The sequence below is a fragment of the Elephantulus edwardii genome, unplaced genomic scaffold (genome assembly GCF_000299155.1).
Source record: "Elephantulus edwardii isolate Elephantulus edwardi_28Jun2011 unplaced genomic scaffold, EleEdw1.0 scaffold00098, whole genome shotgun sequence".
NCBI classification, from domain to species: Eukaryota; Metazoa; Chordata; class Mammalia; order Macroscelidea; family Macroscelididae; genus Elephantulus; species Elephantulus edwardii.
Window position 1 is genome coordinate 8,182,988 of NW_006399848.1, and position 17,535 is coordinate 8,200,522.

The 17,535-nt window shown below is 36.7% G+C and overlaps 1 protein-coding gene across 1 annotated transcript in view; it reads left to right on the forward strand.

The window, feature by feature from the left end:
- Nucleotides 1–17,535, forward strand: part of CCDC132 (coiled-coil domain containing 132) — a 125,685-nt gene that overhangs the window by 30,878 nt on the left and 77,272 nt on the right. The window contains exons 5-9 of the mRNA XM_006891472.1: nt 1,402–1,455; nt 2,469–2,539; nt 3,619–3,736; nt 3,817–3,852; nt 5,621–5,703. Of these exons, the coding sequence (XP_006891534.1) occupies nt 1,402–1,455; nt 2,469–2,539; nt 3,619–3,736; nt 3,817–3,852; nt 5,621–5,703 (362 nt within the window). The remainder of the gene's footprint in view (nt 1–1,401; nt 1,456–2,468; nt 2,540–3,618; nt 3,737–3,816; nt 3,853–5,620; nt 5,704–17,535) is intronic.

Here is a 17,535-nt window from a genome sequence, read left to right on the forward strand (position 1 = left end):
GGAATTTTTTTGTGTATATTTATGCAAAATAATGGGAGTCCTGGTGGTGCAATGGCTAACCATTTAGCTGTAAACAGAAAAGTCAGTGTTTGGTACCCACCAGCTGTTCAATGGGTGACCTTGCAATATGTGCCTGTAAGGATTTCAATCTAGGAAAGGAAAGGGAAGGGAAGGGAGGGGAGGGCAGGGGAGGGGAGGGGAAGGGATAGGTCAGGTCTTCTCTGTCCTGTGGGCCATCATGAGTAGAAATCAACTCAATGGTATGTAGCAAGAGATAAGAACAGCAGCATAAACATTCATACATGTCACAGAATAGGCTCAACAGAGCCAGAGTGTACTCATTTTATTTTCTTACTTGAGACCTCTATTTGAGTTTTTCTCAACAGTGATTTTCATGTGCCCTTGAATTGGAAACAACTAATGGTTGGCCATTTTCAGAGGCTATAAATAGCACAGGAAGAGCTTGCATTTTCTCTCATAGTATTCAAACTATCTGCCTCTGGCTTGTCAGCTTTGCATTTCTTACCAGACGCTCCCTACAGTGATTGTTAATTGTTCTTAATTAAGCAATTTGCAGACATTTGTTATTTTTACAATGATATTTAGGACAAATGAGGACATTTCTACTTGACGTGTATAAGCGTGTGATTTTCTTAGCCTTAATGAAATCCTCCTTTCTGCACAAAAACTATTGAAAGAATTTATTTCAAAGATACTGGTAGCAGATAAGAATATATGACAGCATAAAGTTTGTAATTTAGTGTATCTGTAAAATTTTATTCTCAGTTTAGGAGAGGAGCCGATTGTGTTTCTTGAGCAAGCATCCACCAACTGTTTTGTATGCCATGCTTCATACTAACTCAGGTTCTGGCAAGAATTATGAAATGAATCTTATTTTCAAAATTACTGTAACTCTAATATTAACATAGACACCTTTATAGTATTCCAAAAACAGAGAACAAAACCCATGAATTTCCAACTTTTCCATATATCTGATTTGTCTTCTTAGGTGGTACAAATGACATAAAGGCTATGACAGGCTTCTCTGTTTTCCTTAAGATACTGTATTCATAATACACATGAAGAAATTTATTTGATTTAATGAATTAATTTATTTCTAAGGCTATTTCTTTACCCGTACAGATTTAACACCTTTGCATGTTAGTTAAGTATTATTGACAACAGTGCCTATTTATTGAGTTTCTCCTAAGGGCCAAGCACTGTGCTGCATGCAATATTATGCTACTATATTTTCTAATTGCATAGCTCAGAAAGTGTGTGTAGTCATGGAGTACTAATCAATCATAAGAGTTATTGGAAAAAGTCTCTGGAATGTTTTAGGTAAAAGAAGGCATGAGTTTTTTTCTTTTACTTCCTTTGTTTGATTGCATGTTTTTATAGGTCTCTAAAAAAGTAGCAGATTTAATCCTTGAAAAACAGCCTGCTTATGTAAAGGTAGGATAATATTTGTTTTCTCGTATTAAAGTACTTGAGTAATTTAAAAAATGTATACATTTCCATATGATAAAAATTTTAAGTATGAGACTTAAAATATTAAAATAGTTGTTTCATCTATATTTTATAGTAATACAGTTTCTGTATTTGGCTATGCGCGCACGCGCACGTGTGTGTGTGTGTGTGTGTGTACATAAATGTGTATGAATATGTATATTTTTGATTCTCATTTGGGGATATTTGCCAACTTGACATAAAGAAGAGTTTTTTTTAATATCCGATTCTTTTTTTTTAAATTTTATTTTATTATTATTTGTGCGTGTACCGTCAAATTGGATCTGACTGGTACAGGAGGAGACTGCCCCTCCTTCTCCAGCAGAGCATCTGGTGGACTCAAACCATGTGCCTCTGGGATTGTAGTGCAGCTTCTTGCCACTAGGCCACCAGAGCTCCTTTTAATATCTGATTCTTAATTAATTTGGTTTTCTAAACTTTAGAAGGGTCAGTGAAAATTGCTTCTCTGTGTTTTGCAATAGATCAAAATCTGTTTTTAGAATATTACATTGAAGTTGTCAAACAGAATCTCTCTTTTCACCATAAAATCAAGAGATTTAAAAATCTCAGATTTTTGTGTTCGGAATTAAAATGTTCATTGTTAAAGCATCTTGGAGAATCACATCCTTAGTTATCTTGTGAAATTCTGTAGGGTAGAAGCATGTATGTGTGTATAGTTTTAGTATTTATTCTTGCTTTAAACAGGGTGAGTCTGGATTTCATTAAAAGTGATACTAAATATTTTGTCATATGTCATTGTGAAAATAATTTGAAACTAGTCATTTTAGGGAATCATGAAAAATATACTAAAGATGTTCAAATTCAGATATTTTTATTGTTACTTTGTTTCTTAAGCATATTTTTAAAAAAATTGTCTAGAGTTCTTGATAGCGTATCATATAAATTAGAAAGAAAAAGAAAATACCTCAAACAATAATCTATACTTAATCTTTCCATAGGAACTTGAAAGAGTTACCTCATTACAAACAGGTCTTCAGTTAGCTGCTGTTATCTGCACAAATGGGAGGAGGTATTGATTGCATTTAATAATTTTAGTGGACATCTTTCAATAATTTTATAGTCTAATTAGATTAGTATTTTTTTAAGTTTGAACACATTTCAGTAATGTGTAATCTACCCTGAAAAGTTGATACTAAAAAATTACCACTGATATCTAGAACACACATTTTTAGATGAACGTATATTATGATCTAAAATCTATGCTAAGATATGTCGATATATAGCCTTAATCTATTAATGGGTTTAATTTTTTAACTGTTCTTGTGTTGTTTAAACCAACTTTTCTCAAACTAACTATTGTTTTAGTGATGTGCTGTCTAGTCAGAACTGATCTATAGCTGACCCTCCAGCGAATCTTCAGAAGCAGTATATCTCGCAGGTGGATGTTGCCCATCTTTTTCCATGGAGGAGCGGGTAGATTTGAACCCCATCTCTAAGGTGGCAGCACAGTTCCTTATCACCAAAGCCACCAGGGGTTCCATCAGACTAGCTATAATCAGTGACAAATTTCAATGTTTTTTTTAAAATCATCCTCACTTAAACTAACTGTACTAAGGACAATTAATATTCTTTTAAAAATTGAAATCTGTCACTGACTGATAATTTTGTAAAATTGACTATACTCAAACTACTGGGAAAATGAAATAATATTTAAAAAAGGCCAAAGGATCAAATGACAACAGTCTGGAACAAGACTGGAACATTGCTAAGTGGACTGGGGGAGGAAAATGTACAACAATGAATGAATGAATGAATGAATAAAAAAATGTTACAAGGCCAAAGGTACAAAATACAGTCCTCTTTTAAAAAAATGAACAGATTTACAAGATATAAAATGATTCTGTCAGATTTTTGCTATTAAGAGTTTTAAGTGCTTACTTTTAGTTCCTGTCCCTTCAGTGATTAGCATCAATCCACCCACTATGCTTTGATTAGTGCCGGTTTTGGTTGAACCATTGAATAAATTTGTCAAATAGTAGTTACAACTCCTGAATTTAATAGTGATCTTGGCTGCTACTTCATGAGTTTTGTGTGAATAGTATTCTTACTCTACTGAGGCATTGAATTTCTCTTTGTTCACTTTTGCAGACACTTGAATATTGCAAAGGAAGGCTTTACTAAAGCCAGTTTAGGCCTTCTTGCTAACCAAAGGAAACGTCAGCTGCTGATTGGACTTCTGAAATCTCTGAGAACTATAAAAACATTGGTATATAGAGGTTATTTTTTTAAAAATTGATACCCATTTTGAGGTTGAAACAGATTTTACCTTTCTTTTTTTTTCCCCAGCAAAGAACTGATGTCCGCTTAAGTGAGATGTTGGAGGTGAGACTTGGACATTTGGTGATCCTGATAATATTATATGGAAAAATAATAGTGGATAGAATTTAAATGTATATTATTTTCAAGTTTAGTAAATGAGATAAGGAATAATTTTTAGATTTGTTAAGATACTTGTTCTAGGAATAAATTTTCTTTTGGCATATAAATACGGCATTTAGCGCAGTAAAAGTTAATTTGAGGTAAGTTTAGTTAGTAGCAACATTGTTATGCTAACTTCGCTCTTACTTGACTGTGCTCCATTCAAATAGCATCAAGTTATTTTTTTGTATGTATATGTAGTTGTAATTTAAGGAACGTGCCACATTTTTGTTGTGCTTGTTATTCCATATAGTAATTGGTTTTCTGTGGGAGCTATCTGATGCTTTCTACTCATTCTCTCTTTACTTCTTTTATGCTTACCAGCCTATGTAGTGTGTTCTTTCCAATAATCCTTGAGTTCCTTGGGGCAGACACTTTGTCATCATCTCAGCATCCTCAGTGGTTTAAATTGTTTGTTGAATTCAAAGATGAGCATTATGGACCTTTTTATAGGCTTTCTGCTTTATCACTTGATTATTTCTATTTATTGTTGTTAGATTGTAGTTATCCACAAAAGGAAGGTTTTAGGCATCTATATGAAAAAGTGCATTTGGCATTAAATTACTCTTCTTGTGATAGAAAAAGTCAGTCTATTAGTATGTCACAGGTTTCCAAATTTTTTTTCCTAAGAAATTTTTATTATTGGGTTTTTTTTTTGATGGTAGAACTCTTGGATATTGATTAAAAGTGTAACGTATGCTTTGGAAGTGTTTTGGAAGATTTCATAATTACTGAAAACAACCTCATGTGAAAGAACACTTGTCATGTATAGCAGCTTATAGCCCTAAATAGGCATAAGGAGCACCTGGTGAATTCAAACTGCTGACTTTTGGCTTGACAGTGCAATTCCTTAGCATTCAACCACCAGAGCTTATATTCTAATCTTGGTTTATAAGGAATTAATTTTTTTTCATTCTACTTTAGGTAAAGTATTGTTATAAATTTAATTATGCTCCCCCCAAATAGTGCTCTGTATCCTAACATCTGTGATATTATAACCACATTTGGCAATGAGTTGTCTTATGTTACTGACTCAGTATTCATTAATGTAATAAAGGATTTCTATCTGGAGTCAATCTCTTTTGAGCTATATAAGAGAGTAAACAAGTAGGCAGAGAGAAAAACAGGTAGGGTAGATGTCAAGACACATGAGAATTTTCAGGAAACCAGGAGGGAGAGGTTGAAAAAGGCTTCACTCCAGAGTCCACATATAGAACAACCTTTCTCTTCAACTTGGGCTCTGATTTTAGACGCGTTTCCTAATTGTGATTAAAACCAAAAAATTCATGTGTAAAGCCATTTACTTGTGGTATTTTTGTTGTATCAGCAATAGGTATCAGAATTTGATGCCAGAAGAGTGGGGTGATATTCTTAGATACACAGAATGTGCAAGTTGTTTTGTATTTGGGTATGAAAGGACTAGAAGAATTTTAAGGTGCTATTGTAATCATCTAATTGTTGTTATTGTTGATTGCCTTTGAGTGGAGCACGACTCATAGCAACCCTAGGAACAAAAAGCGTGAAGTCCCTCTACAACTATCGAAGTTTATCAAAGTTCACAGATTTTCTGGAGGCATTTTGATTAGAAAGTGGAATAGAGGTTTATGTTTTCAGAGACTGAAAAAAAAAAATGCTACCAGCCTAATGACTTCTGTTGGGTTTTTTTTTAAAGGAAGAAGACTATCCAGGAGCTATTCAGCTGTGTCTGGAGTGTCAGAAAGCTGCCAGTACTTTTGAACATTATAGTTGTATAAGGTAAGATAATATAAAAATTTCGAAGCTGAATTTACTTTCTGTTTTAATAAGAGTTTTTTTGGCATAAACTGTTAATACACACTGAAAGTTACTGTGAAGTCTTATGTTCTATTTTTGAATTCTTGTTCATGAATGGGCTTTGTTATGTACCGTTGAGCCAGAACCAACTCATAACTGACCCTCCACTAGGTTTTCAGAGGCAGTTAATTGCACAGGAGGAGATTGCTCCTCTCTCTCCTGCAGAGCACCTGGTGGATTTTAATTGCATGCCTTTGGGTTGGCAGTGTACCTTCTTACTGCCGAGCCACCAGAGCTCCCTCATAGATGAACAGTTACTACAACATTGCAAAAAGTCATCCTTACAGTTTGAGAGTGTTGTTTTTGTTATATGCCGTTGAGTCGAGTATGATTTATAGTGACCCTATGAATAATGGATCTGAACCAGGTCCTATCCTTTGCCATCCTCTCCACTTCTGACATAGTCAAGCCCATTGCTTCTGTCACTTTATCAGTCTATCTTTTTGAGGGTCTTTCTTTCTTTCACTGACCCTCTCCACCTTTCCAAGCATGCCCCTTTCCAAGTAATAGCCCCTCCCGACAACATGCGCATAATATGTGAGATGAAGCTTTGGCATCCTTGTCTCCAGGGAACACTCTGGCTGCACTTTCTGCAAGATGTATCTGTTTACTGTTTTGGCAGTCCATGGGCTATTCAGTACTCTTTTCTAAAACCACAGCTCAAAGGCATTGGTTTTCTTCTGTCATCCTCATTCATAATACAGCTCTCCAATGCATAGCTAGTGATAGAAAAGACCATAGCCCGAATCAGGCAAACCTTAGTCTTCACACTTAAATCATTGTTCCTTAATACTTTGGAAAACTATCTTACACCACACTTGCCCATTGCAATGAGTCTTTTGATCTCTTCACTTCTGGTGCCATAGGTATTGATTCTGGATCCCAGTAAGACAAACTTGTTGACAGACTAGATACTCCCTAATCAATACTCCTACTTATCTCCTCAGTGAAACTTTTTCCCCCTCCATGTTCAGATCTATGTCATTTTATTGGATTGTAGAGAAGAATAAATTAATTTGTTTATGTTTCTATTGTCGTCTTTAAATTTTTTAACTTTGGCTTTTAAATATGGAGAGAATTATTACAGCTTACTTTTAAGATACAGATGGTTCACGTGTTTGGTTTGTCATAATCATTCTTTTAGAATGCATAAGTATGATTTTAGTTTATATAGTCATTATTCTTACAATACTTAAAGTGGTTAAGTGTTTAATGTTCTGTGTCTTTTGTTTAATTACTTATAAAATGTACAATGTAAAAAATGGCTGCTGCATTCTTTGCTACCAATTTAACTGCTTTAGTATATTTTTGGCTTTCTTTAAATAAGCTGTGATAGGGAGCTCTGGCGACCTAGTGGTAAGAAGTTGCTCTGCAATCCTGAGGGCATATGGTGAGAATCCACCAGTTGTTCCTCGGGAGAAGGATGGGCAATCTCTTCCTGTTTGATTAACTGCCTCTGAAAACCCACCGGAGTGAGGGCCAACTATGGATTGGTTTCAGCTTGATATTATACAACAGTACTAGCAGTGGTGATGAGGGAGCTCTGGCGGCTCACCAATAAGTGATTGCACTGCCAACTCAAAGGCACCTGGTTTGAATCCACCAGCTGCTTCACAAGACATAGATGGACAGTCTCTTCCTGTATGATTTACTGCCTCTAATAACTCATTGAGGGATCAGTAATGGATCACTTCCAGTTAGAAGGTATACAGTAACAGTTGTGGTAACTTGGAGAAGGAGCCTGCAATCCTGAATCTACACTCTGTCATTTCTGTAAACCTTTCACAAGTAAACATACAACCTTAATAAAATAGTATGCTTATTGTGTAGCCCAGTTTCACATTAAATCCTCACTTATATCCCACAATGCAACAGCAATGCAGCAATCTTTTCTGTGTGGAAACTCTGGCAGTCAGTGGCCGTGATTCACTGATACTCTGTATATTGATTACAAGGATCTGAAAAATAAAAATTGGTCATGCTAATTTTCATCAAATTCCTTTTTCAAAATTTCTAGTTTACCAGCATTCAAACTATGTACATGCCATGTTCTAATTGTTAAACAATGTTTGCCATTAATTTTACTCATTTCATCTGGCTTCTAATCTGGGCTCATCAGTTTGTGCCAGAAAATTTGGAGGACAGCTGTCTGGCCAACATAATGGGAGAAATCTGTATTTCTTCTCATTCCCAAGAAAGGTGATCCAACAGAATGTGGAAACTGTCGAACAATGTTATTAATACCACATGCAACCAAAATACTGCTGAAGATTATTCAAAAACAGATAGAATAGTACATAGATCTGAACTGCCAGAAGTTCGAGCAGCATTTAGAAGAGGCCATTGGCACCAGAAATATCAATGTGGATGTCAGACCTGGCTGAAAGTAAAAAATACTTTTTATGCTTTAACAAGTTATAGCTAAAATTGAGAAGAATGGGAATATCAGATCTCTTGATTGTGCTCATGCAAAACCTGTACCTAGACCAGCAAGCTGTTGTGCAAGCAGAGCAAGGGAATACTACATGGTTTAAAATTAGGAGGGTTGTGCTTCAGGGTTATGCGCTCTCTCGATGCCTATTGAGTTTGTATACTGAGCAAATATTAGAGAACCTGGATTCTCTTAAGAGGAATATGGCATCAGGATTGGAGGGAGACTCATCAATAACCTGCACTATGCAGATGATACAGCCTTCCTTGCTAAAAGTGAGGAAGACTTGAAACACTTATTGCAGAGGATGAGAGAATACAGCTTTCAATATGGATTGTGTCTCAGTGTCAAGAAAACAAAGACTCAAACCACTGGACCAGTAGGCAGTGTCATGATAGATGAAACATCATGAAAATTGAAAATTGAAACTGTGAACAATTTAATCTTACTTGGATCCATAGTTAACACCCTTGGTACCAGCAGCCAGGAAATCAGGAGATGCATTGCACTGTGAAAGTCTGCAGTTAGGACCTCTCCAAATTATTGAGGAGTATTGATATTATTTTGAAACTAAGGTACATCTGATTCAGGCCATGGTCTTTCTGATCACTTGTTACGCATCTGAGAGCTGGATGATGAATAAGGATGACAGAAGAATTGATGCATTTGAGCTGTTGTGTTGGAGAAGAGTACGGCCAAAAGAACAAAGAGATATGTCTTAGGGTACAGCCAGAGTGCTCTTTAGAGGCAAAAATAATGAGGCTTCTCACATACTTTGGGCATGTTGCTAGGAAGGACTATTCCTTGGAGAGGGACAGGATTCCTGGAAAGGTGGAGGGTCATGAAGGAAAGGAAGACCATTGACCAGGTGTAGTGACATGGTGGCTGCTGCAATTAGCTCTAGTGTTTCATGAGGTGTGAAGATGCCATGGGATAGAACAGGGTTCAGATTTTTTTCTTCATAGGGTTACTGTAGGTTATGCTCAATTTGGCGGCACCTAACAACAATAACAACAATGTTAATTTTATTTCCTTTACTTTTTTGTTTTAATATATTTTCAAGTCTTTTGTCTCCATTAAGCCTAAGTTAAGGGCCATATTTGTTTTTTCTTTCAGAGATGATACTAAAATATTTATTATTTTTATTTTCCTTAGGATCGTGCAGATTAAAGTTCTTTCTCATTTGATTAGGAAGTACATAGTGACATTTGAGTTTTATCAGTTTTGTTATTATTTATAGTCTTGAAATTTTGATCATATTATTTTATACTATTTATATTTACTGAATAGAGAATTAGCTCTTCTATATTAAATATATTTGGAACTTTCCTGAAAGGTTTTCAGATTCCTAGAAAACGAAATAGTATTCACTGAGTTCATTTTTGTGGTGAAATATCTATTAGAAGTTTATGTTTTTTAAAAGAAATAGTGGAAGTTAATCTAAGAAGTTATATATTTACTGTTTTTTTTTTTTCTCTGTGCCAAACACTTCATCAGGAAATGTCCTTGTGGAGAACAGTATGTGTGATAATCAATATTATTCTTATCATTAACAACCCCCCTAGCCATTCTCACACCTCTGCTTCCATCATAGGGTTGCACGAATCAATGGGGGTTGGGTGAAGGAAATGAGAAGGATCTTTTGTGAACAACAGTGCATTCAAACATAGTAAATAAATCAATATTTTAAAAAAGTAGTGGAGCTGGAGTCGGAAAATCAAAAGGGCTGAACTCGTTCAGCAATTCTTAAGCTTAAGGAACTGAAGAACAAATGAAAACCTCGAGTTGCTATAATCAAGGATGCTTTAGGCAGAATATTATATGATTCAGCAAGTATTAAAAGAAGATAGAATATATTGAGTCACTGTATCAAAAGGATTGGCAGACACAGAAGAATTTCATGAAACAGCATATAAGCAAGAGCCTATGGTGATGAAAGAAGAAGTTCAAGCTGCTTTGAAGAAAATAGCAAAAAATAAGGCCCCAGGAATTGATGATATACCAATTGATGTATTTCAGCTAACAGATGCTGCCCTGGACGTGCTTACCAAGTTGTGCCAAGAAATCTGGCACATCTGGAGAATAACCACTTCGCCAACTCACTGGAAGAGATATATTTGTTCCCATTCGAAAGAAGGGTGACCCAACAGAGTTTGGAAACTATAGAACAATATAATTGATTTCACATGCAAGCAAGAGTCTACTGAAGATTATCCAAAAATGACTGGAATAGCACATCAGCAAAGAACTGCCAGAAGTCCAGGCTGGGTTTAGAAGGGGTCGTGGTACTAGGGATATTGTAGTTAATGTTAGATGGATCTTAGCTGAAAGCAGGGAGCACCAGAAGAATGTCTATCTGTGTTTCATTGATTATGCAAGCATTTGACTGTGTGGATCATAACAAACTGTGGCTGACACTGAGAAGAAAGGGAATCCCAGAACACTTGATTGTTCTAATGCGAAACCTATACTTGGACTAAGAGGCAGTTGTCAGAACAGAGCAGGGAAACGCTGCATGGTTCAAAATTGGGAAAGGTGTTCGCCAGGTATGTGTCCTATCTCTATACCTTTTCAACCTGTATGCAGAACAGATTATCCAAGAGGCTGGGCTCTATGAGGAGAAGTGTGGCATCAGGATTGGTGGAAGATCTACTAACAATCTGCATTATGCAGATGACACAACCCTGCTTGCTGAAACTGAGGAGCACCTGAAATGCATGCTGCAGAGGGTCAAGGACTGCAGCCTTCAGTATGGATTGAGGCTCAATGTCAAGAAGACAAAGATTCTCACCACTGAACAAATTGGCAGCATCAGGATGGATAGTGAAAAGATTGAGATTGTTAACAACTTTAGTCTGCTTGGCTCCACGGTCAACACTCCTGATACCAGTAGCCAGGAAATAAAAAAATACGTATTGCGATGGGAACGTCTGCTATTAGGGACCTCTTCAAAGTACTGAAGAGCAGTGGTGTCACTCTGGAGACTAAGGTGCGTCTGATACAGGCTGTGGTCTTTTCAATCACTTGTTATGCATCAGAGAGTTGGACAATGACCAAGGAGGATAGAAGGAGAATTGATGCCTTTGAGCTGTCTTGCTGGAGAAGAATATTGAATGTATGATGGACTGCCAAGAAAACAAACAGATTCATCTAGAGGGGGTTAAACCAGGCTGATCCTTGGGGGCAAGGATTCTGGGGTTTTTTCTGACATACTTTGGACATGTTCTAACGAGGGACAGGTCCTTGTAGAGGGACATTATGCTTGGGCGGGTGGAGGGACAGTGCAAGAGAGGAAGACCCTCTATGAGGTGGATTGATTCAGTGACTGGGATAATCGGGATGGGTGTGTCAGAGGCAGTGTGATTGGCATAGGATAGAGCAGGGTTTAGGGAGGTTGTACATAGGGTTGCTATGAGTCACAAGCGACTCAATGGCACCTAACAACAACAACAACAAACAACAACAATATATATTAATGGTTGTATAAAGCACAACATACATATACAAAACATGATGTATATAAATATACAAACCATTAGAAAATTTTAACCCCCCAAAAATATTATTCCTGGTTTCATAGAGTACATAATATTAGCACACACTCATATTGAAGTAGGGAGCTTTGATGGCTTAGTGAGTAAAGGAGTTGTGTTGCCAACCCAAAGGCATACAGCTCAAACCCACTAACTGGAGAGATAGTCTTCTCCAGTACCATTTGCAGGTCAGCTATGAGTCAGTCCAGCTCAATGGCAGTGAGTAATTTCAAGTGGAATTAGTCTTAGAAGGAAATGAGTGTCCAGTGGAACACTTTCTGACTTCTTTGGGCATCAGGATAGGTTTCTGGAGGGCAGTCTAAGGGATGAGTCATCTAGTCAAAGTTGAAGGGGAATGAGAAAAACTCTAAGGCTTAGATGTACAAGATGAAGACTTAGAATGTCTGTTATGTCTAGGAGCAAAGAAGTCACAGTTTTTAAGTCAAGAACAAAAGTAAACAGTGTTGACAAACTATGGCAAATGTAACCAATATCTCTGAGCATTACGTCTAGAAACTTGATTTAGAATGAGTTTTGCTGTGTATGTTTTCCCGCCAAATAAAACATCATTAAAAAAAGTCATTTTTATCCTTTGTGGGGATAGCTTTGATGGGAGCTAAGACCCTCTATGGGATGAATTGACACGGTGACTTTACCAATGGGTTCTGATTTATCATAGACGATGAGGATGGCATAGAATAGGGCCACATTCAGATCTGTTGTTCTCAGGGTCACTGTCAGTCCTACACAGTTCAATAGTATGTAATAACAACAGCAGGTTGATGTTTAAGTGTAAGATGAAGAAATCTTGTAAGGAAGACTATAGGGTCCATTTTTAAGACAATTTGAACCTACCAAGAAAAAGATACTTTAACATCTTTGTGTTTTTGCTTTGAGTATTGTTGTTATGTACTGTCCAGTTGGAACCAACCCACAGCTGACCTTCTGGTGGGTTTTGAGAGGCAATTAATTGCATGGGAGGAGATTCCCCATCCTCTCTTGGAGCAGCTCGTGGCCTTGAACTTACGGATTGCAGTACAGCTTCTTGCACCTTTTATAAAATCCTGTGCATTTATTTTTGTCCTTTTTCTTCTGACCATTCAAGGCAATCTTTTATCCATTTCTTATCTCTATTGAGGGGTCTGTTCTGACAGGATTTATCAACACTTTAAAAATTCATGTGCTTGACCTGGAGTAGTTAAATTTGACTAAAAGCATGATTTAATAATAACTGTGCTTGAAACTGAGTCAGGGTGAAAAAAATCATTTGATACTCTGGTAATAATCATAAGAATAGTAATTTCCAGGTGAATTGAGATACTTTTCATTTTCCTTGACATTTGAATTCATTTCCATTTTGATCAGTAGCTAGAGAATCATAAAATATATTCCCATTAGAAATGTCCTTTGAGAAAGAGTTTGCGGGGGGGTGGTTAATGACCCTTTAAGAACCATTCTATATTCTGAATTCTTTCTGGAGTCTAGTGTGATTTTTATACTGCAGAGTGTAAAACAATGTCTCCACTCACTCACTTACGAATTTTTTCTTTGAATTTCTGCTCCTCCTTTTTTTTTCTACGTTTCATCTCCCCTTTATTGGAATGGAGATTTTTAAAAATTAAATAAGATAATAATAAAGAAATAATAAATAATAGAGTACCTGTCATTTTTGCAGAGGTAAATTGGAACAATTATGTAAAATAGGAACTGAAACTGATAATTCAGAAACCAGGAAAAATTAAATTCATATATTTTCTTCTGCATAAAGAGCCACTGATTTTATTTCCATGAAGTCAGTTAATGGGACGATGTACTTTTAAGTGCCAGTGATGCACCCAGATGGTTGAAAAATGAAAGAGAACTATTACTGCCTCTTTTATACTTTGTATATTCTTTGAGAACACCTATTTTTAGCATCTTCAATAAACAATGCTGAAATGCTAGTTTGCTTTTACAATTGGCAGGAAAATTTTTTATGTTATTTGGGATTTGGGGGGTTGATTGACAGAATGGTGTAGTTGGGGTTTCCTGGGAATAGAAATCAGAATGTGTTTCTGCTAAAGTGTGAATGAAATTGTATTTTTATTCCATTTTAAATTTATCTTTTATCCCCCATTTTGCATTTATCTCAGTCCATTTATGTCGGTTAGTGTTGTTTGTTGGGGTTTTTTTTTTAAGTCATTTTTAAGCTAATTTTGAGGAAAGTTCTCTTTTTAAAAAATTTATTTTATTTTTATTATTTTGTGTGTGTGTACCATCAAATCAGATTTGACTGGTACAGGAGGAGATGGTTCCTCCTTCTCCAGCAAAGCATCTGGTGGATTTGAACCACACACCTCTGGGATTGCAGTGCAGCTTTTTGCCACTAGGCCACCAGAGATCGCCGAAAGTTCTTTTAAAATCGAAACTGGCAGCCTAGTGTCAAGAAGCTGCACTGCATTGGATAAAGACAGTCCCCTTGAGTGTAATTTAGACTTTTATTGGTTTGCTTACAAAGTTCGTATGCATCGTGTTTCACACAGTTCTTCATTCACACTGTATTTCATGCATTCCTTTCTCATGCAGTGGATTCAAACTACCAAAGATGCTTGGTTTTGGGGTTAACAGTCCAACTTCTTGTGTACTAAATAAATCACAAGAGCGCTCTCTGAGTGGTTTTGAAAATGGAAGAAATTCTCTCTGTCATCCTTGGAGTCAAGGATTCTGAGGCTTCGACTGACATACTTTGGACATGTTGCAAGGAGGGACCAGTCCTTGGAGAGGGATGTCATGCTTGGATGGGTGGAGGGACAGCGCAGGAAGGGAAGACCCTCTTCGGGGCGTATTGAGTCAGTGCCTGGGGTAATCGGGTGGGTGTATTGGAGACAGTGAGATTGGCACAGGATAGAGCAGGGTTTAGGGCTGTTGTACATAGGGTCACTATGACTCACAGCGACTTGATGGCACATAGCAACAATGACAACTATCATCCTATTTGTTATAACCATTTGCATTTCAAAATAATCTGAAGAATAGGTTTGAGGCATTGAACACCAATGATTGAAGATGTCTGGGATGGCTTTGAGGATATCATCCATAAAGAGAACAAAAGGTTATTACAAAGACAGAGACAAAGACTAAACAAAACAAACAGACAAACAAACAAACAGCAGCAGCAGCTGTGCTGCAAACCTAAATGCACATAGTTTGAGGCCACCAGCAGCTCTGTGGGAGAAGGCTGGGCAATCACCTCCTGTGTCATCAACTGCCTCTGAAAACCTGCGGGAGGGTGTGCTTTGACTCCATGGTACACAACATCAACAACATATATCAACATAGATACATTCAATTTTTTATGATTTTTAAGTTATCTTTTTCTTTTGGTCATGATTTCACATTTACCATTTGATGGAGGCTGAGGTTTTATAAGGAGTAATGCTCACACCTCTGCTGTATCTGTGCAGCACAGCAGTGCTGGGAGCACTTCATCTACTGCCATTAATCCTTCTCTTGGAAGATGTTCTCAAGTTTCTTTTTCTAGCATCTGGCAAAGGGGATACCAACATCTTTGCCTTGAATAGTGTTTGAATATTGAATCTTTCTATGAATCATAAGACATGTTTTCTAGATCCATTGATAAATATATTACTTAGATCTTTAGTTCTTGTTGCTTGGGTTACTTTGATAGAGTTACTGCTAACATGCTACTCTAACTAAATAACTCAGATGTTATTTGTTATTCTAACATTTTTCTCTTAAGTCTTTCCCAAACCTTGTGCCATTTTAAAGTAATATCAAGTATTATCTACACATGTTGCTATTAGGTACTGCCAAATTAAAACGGACTTGTAGCCAACTCCCCACCAGGTTTTCAGAGGCAGTAAATCGTATGTGAAATGATTGTCCATCTCCCACAGAGCAGAAACAAAATATTTAAGCTAAAAGTTGTAGTCCTCACATCCCCCTTTCCTTTCTCCATTTCCTGAGATAAAGCACTTTTATTGTTTACTTATTTTTTTTCTATAATTATATTTTATTAATTTTCATAAACATTTACAGAGATTTTGGGTTTCCATTCATTCATTATTGCACTATTCTCTCTACCCTCCTCCCAGTTTGTTCTTGTCCAAATGCCACAGTGCTTGTCAAAGCCAGTTCTGATTAATCTTCTTTGTCAGTGTGTCCTTTGCCATTCCCTATCACTCCTCCCTGAGAGAGACTTCACCCTGAGTCATAAGGAAAAGGGGATGGCATATTCTCTTAGCTACTTCCTGCTGAAAAGGGACGCTGTGGGTTTCAGGGTGAAGATCTTCTCTCACTACTCTAAAGGGCCCCTTTGGCAGTAGGAAACACATAGACTATTATGGAGATTGATTTGGGAATTTAGATGCACTCTTATTGATTGTGCTTGGCTGTACATGTTCATATCCTTGAAGATGTATCATGGGGGTGTTGCAACCTGTTATGAATCCCACTCTTAATAGATAATATTATGATTGAAATATTAAACTAAGGTCCTTTTAAAAAAAGTTATTACTGTAGACAGTTGTCTAATATCTCCTAATAATAAAATCTCAGCCAAAGATAGGAATTGTGTTCAATTCTTTTAACATTTCTGGCCTACATTCTTTTTCAAATTTTATAGTGAAAATTGTGGCAAAATGGTCAGATTTTTAGCAGTTGTATTATTTTTAGGACTGTAATTAAGCCTTTAATGCTTTGTCAGTTGCTTACTTAAAAAATATTATGCTAATTGTTGTTGTTGATTGCCACTGAGTTGAGCACAACTCATAGCGACCCTACGAAGATAAGGTCTGAAGCCCTGATTAAGCTAATAGAAATTTCATTTACTATACTGTGATTGTTAAATATTATTTACAAGTTAAATACTGATTAGACTTAAAAAGAAAAATAATCCTTTGAATAGAAGTTAAATTGCCCACAACATCAAGGTTTTTGGTATTTTTAATTTCTGTGAACTTTTTCACTTTTTTTTAAGACCCTCCTCCCTTGCTATTAGTGCCTCTGAAAACCTGTTGGAGGGTTAACTATGAGTTAGTTCCAACTTGGTGGTACACAACAACATCAACAACAACGCTACTTAGCTGACTAAAATCACTAGGATAGCAGAGGCTAGTGGGTGGGTGTGGGTGAAGCAATAGGCAAGATTCACAGGGACTTGAAAAGACAGGTTAATGATAAATATGATTCACTAGTAGTTAATCATATACAATAAAATTTATGTGAGTGTCTAAAACACAATGTTCATGTATGCAACAATGGATATGAATGTATGCTAACCAATAAAAATAGGTGATTGTTGTTAGGTGTTGTCAAGTCATGTATGACTCATAGCGACCCTGTAAACAAAAAATCTGAACCCTGTTCTGTCCTGTGCCATCCTCAAACTTCCTAACACACAAAAGCCACTGAGGCAGTCATAGTGTTAATCCAACTGGTTGAGAGTCTTCCTCTCCTTTGCACCTCCTAGCAACATACCCAAAGGGTGTGGGGGGAAGAAGTACAATACTGTATTGCATTGTACAGCTTTGGAAATACAATGGGACAGTTCTGCTCTATCCTGTAGAATCACTTTGAATCAGATTTGACTCAACAACAGGTTTGGCTTATACACTGCATATCTCCATATAAAATTAATTCATTGCTGTCAATTTGGAACCAATTCATAGCTGGCCCTTTAGTGGGGTTTTCAGAGGCTTTAATTGTACAGGAAGTTGAGGCTCTAATCTTGGGTTTAAATTGTACAGGAGGAGATATCCCATCTTTCCCTCACACAGGAGCTGGTGGATT